Genomic DNA, 7,780 nt, shown 5'->3' with positions numbered 1-7,780 from the left:
GCCCCTCCATGCAGGTTACCCCATATTTCTGTTAAGGGTGGAACTGCTGCTCCGTGCAGTTTACCCTCAAGCCTTATGTTAAGGATAGTAATACTATTAGCAACATTTTTATGGGATGAGCAGCCTTGATAATAAAGTGCTTTGCTTTTGGACTTGGCTATAGAAGCAGTCCTGCACATTTACTCTAATTCCACGCATCAATACCTTGGACTGTAAAAGTCAGGGTCCAGTGTTGGCTGTTGTCTGAATCCAAGTCCTTTTTTATCTCCACCATTGAAGCAGAGATCAATGTTGCAATTGTGTCAAAATCATAAAAGCTACTTGGTTAAGGGTAGTAACTGCCGCTCCATGCAGGTTAGCCCCTGCATAGCTTTTAATCTTTGTGAACAGTGGTTGCCTGCATGAAACCAGAGGCAACAAATAAGTTAGACACTGAACTCATTTTGCAACCTGGTTATGAAACCCTGCACTGCTTACCTTGGCTGCAAACCATATCGAGTTTCAATTTCAAACACAAATACCCATCTTCCTACAGATAAGTGATGCAGACAAAAAATCCAACCCATGATTACTACAACTTTGCTAATTGACTCACCAGTACAAATTAAGAAATTGTTTGTAAAATTTAATTGGCTGAAAACAGTTCACAGCACTTTACAATGCTTAACAAAACAAAGAACATACTGAAATTATATAGTAAACAATCTGAAGACTGATGTGTGAGTTATATACAATTTCTCAGGAGTGACTTTCTAAAAATAAAATAGGTACCAGGTTGGGAGGTAAGGGACTAGTATCGGGGTAGGGGAGAAGGGAGAATACTGTACCGACCTTCTCACTGCCCCCTCTAGACCTTGTTTCTCCTCCCTACCTTACCAAGTAGTGGAGGCTTCTGCACTTCTTTGGCGACTAGCAAGATAATCTCTGCCAGCCACCATGGGCTACTGCATTTCTTCAGCGGCTGGCTGAGCTCTCCAGTTTCCATGGGTCACTCTCACAGGCCTCTATACTTTTTTCAGTGGATGGTGGGATAATCTCTAGTCACTCCCATCCCAACATCATCTATGAGAACTTTCAAAACATGCAAGCAGCAGTTTCTGGCTGCTGATCTGGCACTGCACGAGATAAGCAGCCAGAAAGTGCTGACCTGCAAGGTTTGAAAATTCTCACAATGCCTTAAAGTTTGCCAATGGTCAAAAGAGCTCCGGGTCAGTTACCTGTCTTGACCCATCAGAAAGATATCACTGCAATATCTAGCATAATCCAGAAACCAACATTCAGCACTTTAGTCTATGTAATCAAAGTTTTCTGGAATCCCAAAGTGTTTATCAATTTTATTCTCTTCAAATCCAAATTTTCGCTTGGCCCAAGATTTTACTGCAAAGATATTATCTGTGAAGAAAAAGAAGGAATGTTACAATTTAGTTACAAGTTTTACCGTGTTGCTATGTAATACTGCATTACTAGTTGGATCAGCACCAAACAGAATGAGCAGCAAGTCAAAATTCAGGCAGTCCAAGGGGGACTTCATAAGAGCAGGGCTGATAGGGTTTTAGAGCAGAAGAAAATTTCCCTGTATTCAACTTATACTAGAATTTATTTGTCAATGACACTAGAACCCTGTAACCAAGTGAATTACTTCTTACAATGTGTGTATTTAAAAAAAAAAAATATATATATATATATATACACACACATACACATATACACACACACACACGTCAAGTTTGCATACTTGTATACAGGGCGCCCCACAGACAGCAGGATGAATTAGCCATAACATGTGACATCATCTGATGGTGCCAACACAGACTCAGCTCTCAGTGAAGTTTTACTGAGCTCCGAGCAAGTGCAAAGAGTTCCCGTCAGTCTCTTTCAGAACTTAAAGTTTTGGCAAGGTAGTCGACTCTCTAGGGAAGCGGGTGGGTAATAAGAATGGCTAATTCATCTGCTATCTACAGAGAACCTGGTTTAAATTTGCTTTCTCTGTCAACAAGCAGGCATGAATTAACCATAATGCATGGCAAGTCCAAAGCTCAGAGTTGCACAGTGGAAGCAATTCTTGAAAATCAAATAGGTAGGTGAACCACACAAATAAATACGAAAACAAGAATGATACACAAAAAATAAATAAAACATTTAAAATGTGAGATAAGATATTACAAATTTAGTATCAATAAAGGCATATTTACAATAACATCAAATAAAATTAGCACAATGGTGGAGCCAAAACATCCATGGCCATGTTTCGACAAGATGACTGCTTCAGACGTGATTACATATTTGATTATCCTTATTCCATCCTAACTAAGAGGAGAAGAGGGTGACCACTGGACCATAAATGAGCTTAAAAGTAACAAACTTAAAAACAGCTGTAAAAATTCCAAGGCACCCCAAGAGGCACCAGAAATGGCAAGTTGAAAATTCTTCCTTATTTATTTGCAAACAGAAATCACAGTCTGCAGCACTTCACCATAAACCAATGGTCCCCAACCCTGTCCTGGGGGCCCACCAGCCAGTCGGGTTTTCAAGATATCCACAATGAATATGCATGAGAGAAAATTTGCATGCACTGCCTCCATAACATGCAAATTTTCTCTCATACATATTCATTGTGGATATCCTGAAAACCCGACTGGCTGGTGGGCCCCCAGGACAGGGTTGGAGACCACTGCCTTAGACAATCAAATTTATGGTCCAGTGGTCAGCCTCTGGAAGCATGAGTTTGTAGAACCGCTCTATTGTGAAAAAAGTGCAGGTATGGCAAATAAGAAATTGGAGCCTGTAGTTCTTACTCTTCATACTGAAGTTATAGACAAACATTTTCCAGATGAGAAAATTCAAGTTCACTGACTTGAGAGGTTCGAAAGGAAGTTCATGAGTTAAGCTAGGAATATACCGAGGTCTCAAGGAACTGGATGTTTACTGACCAGAGGGCTTGGAATGCCACAGTCTTTTCAACTGAGGGAGACGAAGAAATTAATCAAGTTGGCAAAAAGTCAAGCGGAAGAGAGGATTGCCAAGGATATAAAAAATGGTGACAAAACATTTTTCAGATACATCAGCAAAAAGAGAAAAGTCCAAAGTGGTATAGTGAAATTGAAAGGTGGAAACGATCAATGTGTGGAGAGAGACGAAGAAATGGCAGAAATATTAAACGAATACTTCAGCTCTGTGTTCACTAAAGAAGACCCTGGAGAAGGACCATCTCTATACAACAAGAAACTGGAGGGAAGTGGAATAGATGAAAATCCTTTTATAGTAGAAAATTATGGGAAGAGCTAAAGAATCTGAAAGTGGACAAAGCCATGGGGCCTGATGGGATTCATCCAAGGATACTGAGGGAGCTCAGAGATGTGCTGGCGGGTCCGCTGTGCGACCTGTTCAATAGATCCCTAGAAACGGGAGTGGTGCCAAGTGATTGGAGAAGAGCGGTGGTGTTCCCGCTTCACAAGAGTGGGAACAGAGAGGAGGCTGGTAACTACAGACTGGTTAGCCTCACTTCGGTGGTGGGAAAAGTAATGGAGTCACTGTTGAAAGAGAGAATAGTGAACTATCTACAGTCGGGAGAATTGCTGGACCAGAGGCAGCATGGATTCACCAGAGGAAGATCCTGTCAGACGAATCTGATTGACTTTTTTGACTGGGTAACCAAGGAATTGGATCGAGAAAGAGCGCTCGATGTCATCTACTTGGATTTCAACAAAGCTTTTGATACGGTTCCGCACAGGAGACTGGTGAATAAAACGAGAAGCTTAGGAGTGAGTGCAGAGGTGGTGATCTGGATTGAAAACTGGTTGACGGACAGAAGACAATGCGTGATGGTAAATAGAACTTTCTCTGAAGAGAGAGCGGTTTTAAGTGGTGTACCGCAAGGATCGGTGTTGGGACCGGTCCTGTTCAATATCTTTGTGAGCGACATTGCGGACGGGATAGAAGGTAAGGTTTGTCTTTTTGCAGATGACACTAAGATCTGCAACAGAGTGGACACGCCGGAAGGAGTGGAGAGAATGAGACGGGATTTAAGGAAACTGGAAGAGTGGTCGAAGATATGGCAGCTGAGATTCAATGCCAAGAAGTGCAAAGTCATGCATATGGGGAGTGGAAATCCGAATGAACTGTATTCGCTGGGGGGGGGGGGGGGGGGGGGGGGGGAGGCTGATGTGCACGGAGCAGGAGAGAGACCTTGGGTGATAGTATCTAATGATATGAAGTCTGCGAAACAATGCGACAAGGCGATAGCAAAAGCCAGAAGAATGCTGAGATGCATAGAGAGAGGAATATAGAGTAAGAAAAGGGAAGTGATTATCCCCTTGTACAGGTCCTTGGTGAGGCCTCACCTGGAGTACTGTGTTCAGTTCTGGAGACCGTATCTACAAAGAGACAAGGACAAGATGGAAGCGGTACAGAGAAGGGTGACCAGGAAGGTGGAGGGTCTTCATCGGATGACATACGAGGAGAGATTGAAGAATCTAAATATGTACTCCCTGGAGGAAAGGAGGAGCAGGGGTGATATGATTCAGACTTTCAGATACTTGAAAAACTTTAATGATCCAAAGACAACGACAAACCTTTTCCGTCGGAAAAAAATCAGCAGAACCAGAGGTCACGAGCTGAGGCTCCAGGGAGGAAGACTAAGAACCAATGTCAGGAAGCATTTCTTCACGGAAAGGGTGGTGGATGCCTGGAATGCCCTTCCGAAGGAAGTGGTGAAGTCTAAAACTGTGAACAACTTCAAAGGGGCATGGGATAAACACTGTGGATCCATCAAGTCTAGAGGGCGTGAATAAAGCGGAGGCAGCAAAACACTGCACGGAGCGGCAGTAGCCACAGAGGCATTCAAACACTGCACGGAGCGGCAGTAGCCACAGAGGCATTCACGGAGCGGGATGCCAGTGGCCAGTAGTTAGTGTTCCACCTTCACGGAGCGGAAGGATGGAGGGCTGCTATCTCCAAAAAATAAAAAAATAAAAAAAACAAACAAAAAAATAAAAACAGGGTTGGGAAGAGTATGGGGCAAGGGTGTGGCCTGCTTGTTACAGCAGTTGCTACCCCTAATTGAGCTGGATGTCACTTGGATGCAGATACGGCACTGCTCTCTGTTGGTGGTGGGGTGGAGGGGAATTAGGGCTGGAGGGTACTGGAAGCCAATAGTAACAGGTGGGAGAGAGAAAAAGGGGAAAAAAAAAAAAAAGGATAAAGTGCGTAGCTTGCTGGGCAGACTAGATGGGCCGTTTGGTCTTCTTCTGCCGTCATTTCCATGTTTCTATGTTTTCATGAATCTCGATACCACTGGGTGGAGAGAAATTGGTGCCCCCACCTGCTGGTGATATGCTGCAATGGACTGAGATGAACTTTCACTGATGAGGTGCTTAACCTGAGGTCAAGAGGAAGAAGAGATACTGAAGCAAGTCCCTTGGGTCACATGAGAAGAGGTCCAGCTGGCTATCCCTACATGAAGTAAAAAACTGAAACATCCTCCACATCTTTGGGAAGGAGCAAGGTGCTACTGTGTGTTCAAAATTCAGGTACAGGCAGAGGTCTGGGCAGGTGGCGTGGAAGGCTGAGCCATAGTCCATAGCAGAGGTCAGTACCAGGTGGCAGGCAAGAGAGTGGCCCAGGTCTGTAGCAGAGATCAGTATCAGAGAATCAGGCAGAGACAAACAAGACACTGGAGGACAAAGCAGGACAGGAATATAAGGGAGACTGGCAAGGTATGACTGGCAAGGACCAGGGCACAAAGAAGGCAAGTAAAGGCAAGGCAGAAAGAAGGCAGGATAAGGCACAAGGCAAGGAGACCTGAAGAGCAACATGCACTGCAGACTAGGCAGGGCACCTGGTGCTGAGGCAGGGAAAGAAGCAAAATGGGGGTTTAAATATCCTGCTGCGTGACGTCATCAGAAGTTACTTCTGTTGGGTTTTCCTGCTGCTGGATCTTCAAAGGGTGGCATGTGCCATGTGTGTGTGTGCGCCTAAGGACCAAGCCAGCAGGAGGCAAGCAATGTCCTATTGTTAAGAATTATGACATATATACATTTCGCAGAACAGGCCTCGCACTGTGTCCGATGTTCACTTTCTTGACTATCCACTGAAGCAATTCTGCGATATTTTGGTGATAGTATTTTTCACCAAATGTGATATATTGGAGTAAGTTGTTTTCAGCGAGGGGGCATGCTAGCCCTAATCTGCTTTGTAATTTGCACATTTTTTTTTTTAAGTAGTGTTGAAAAGTACAGTTGTGGGGCTGCAGAGGCAGCGAGGCACTGTAAGAAAAACCTTAAGTAAAAAATTATCAACTATAGAAGTTTTTAGGAATTTTAAAGAAAAAATTTAGGAGAGAGAGAGATCACATCCATGCTGTTTGGACATAAAAAAGGACTGAGGAGACTCACAAGGCAACGCTCATGCAGGAGCTCCCACACATGCTCAGTAGAGCTCAAAGCTCTACTAGCTTGGAGAGACATGTCCATTCAATGCCGCTGGATGACGCCACCACATGTAATGGGCTAATTTACACTGCTTATTGAAGGAAAAATTATCTACGGTTTAATAAATCTCATTTGGCACAGGTTAATGATTTTTTCACAATGGGAATATTATTACACAATGACTATCTTATTGTCAAATTACAACATATAAGGAAACAAGTTCATACATTTTATATTCCATTTGTGCAGCCAGTTAGGTTTAAAGTTATCAGACATGTGGCCAGATAACTTTAGACTTAACTGGCTATATTCAAAATATATGTGGCCACACTGACTTTAAAGAAAATTAAAAAGTACCTCATGAGCTTAGCAGCTCAAATCACAGCCCCTGCTAATCAATCAGTAAATCATGCATCCTGCCAGGCCGAGCTCCCCACCTCCCCGCAAATCTCTAATAGCATTTTAAAAATATATAAGCTAAGGGTCTGGGGCTAGCCTTCCCTCAACTCCCTGCTTCTGCATAGGCTACAATGAGCTCTAGTGTGCCTCCCTCCCCCCTCCTGGTATCTTTTAAAAACTGTCTTAATCCAGGATCATAATACTCTCCCCTATTGTGTTCCCAGCCAGCATTTTCAGCATTGCTAAATCAGAAAGGGTGGGAGGGAGGCACAGAGGGCTCATAGTAAATAGCCTATACAAAACCGGGGAGTAGGCAGGAAGAATGGGATGTCGGCCCCAGACCCCTAGCTGTTTTAATTTTAAAATGCTATCAGAGGGGTGGTAGGAGAGACTCGGCCTGGCAGGGTCCATGGTTTACTGATTGGGTGGGGTTGTAATTCAGGCCACTAGGCTCATGAGGTACCTTTTTCTTTCCCTTTTAAAGTCAGCATGGCCACTTAATCAGCTATATTCTTTTGAATATAACCAGTTAAGTCTAAAGTTATCCAGCCACACAGCTAACTCCTAATATTGGAGATAGCCAGATAGGCTGTCTGGCTAACTCGTTCCTGCTTCAGAATGCCCCCCAGAACACTCATTACTTAAATGGATAAATAATAGGGATGTTTAAAACTCGGTATTTAGCTGAATAATCTGTGTTATCCGGATAAATGGCTTTGAATATTGGCCTCACCATATATAAATACATAGATTACGATGCATGCCTGCATTATAGATTAAACATTCACAAGGATTCCAGTTCAGACAGTTTAATACCTAGGTAGAAAAAAAGTAATGCGATTTAAAAGCTGTTGTTTAAATGGTACATGCATACACACCAGTCCATCTGTTTGCTGCTTCTTTGGCAACTATATTTGCTTGACCTGGAAAAGAAAAACTAAATGTCAGGCAAT

General features: G+C 43.2%; 1 protein-coding gene across 3 annotated transcripts in view; it reads right to left on the bottom strand.

Annotated features, from left to right (window-relative positions):
• Positions 1-608: 608 nt before the first annotated feature.
• Positions 609-7,780, bottom strand: part of MND1 (meiotic nuclear divisions 1) — a 111,455-nt gene continuing 104,283 nt past the window's right edge. For 2 of the 3 annotated variants that reach the window (XM_029609994.1, XM_029609829.1), the window contains 2 exons: positions 7,706-7,750; positions 609-1,392 (listed from right to left, as the gene is read on the bottom strand). In XM_029609994.1, the coding sequence (XP_029465854.1) occupies positions 1,286-1,392; positions 7,706-7,750 (152 nt within the window). In that variant the 3' untranslated portion in view covers positions 609-1,285. The remainder of the gene's footprint in view (positions 1,393-7,705; positions 7,751-7,780) is intronic. The other variant, XM_029609911.1, reaches the window with a different exon arrangement.

This window comes from Rhinatrema bivittatum, chromosome 1, assembly GCF_901001135.1.
Source record: "Rhinatrema bivittatum chromosome 1, aRhiBiv1.1, whole genome shotgun sequence".
NCBI classification, from domain to species: domain Eukaryota; kingdom Metazoa; phylum Chordata; class Amphibia; order Gymnophiona; family Rhinatrematidae; genus Rhinatrema; species Rhinatrema bivittatum.
This window is presented reverse-complemented; position numbering and strand designations above follow the sequence as displayed.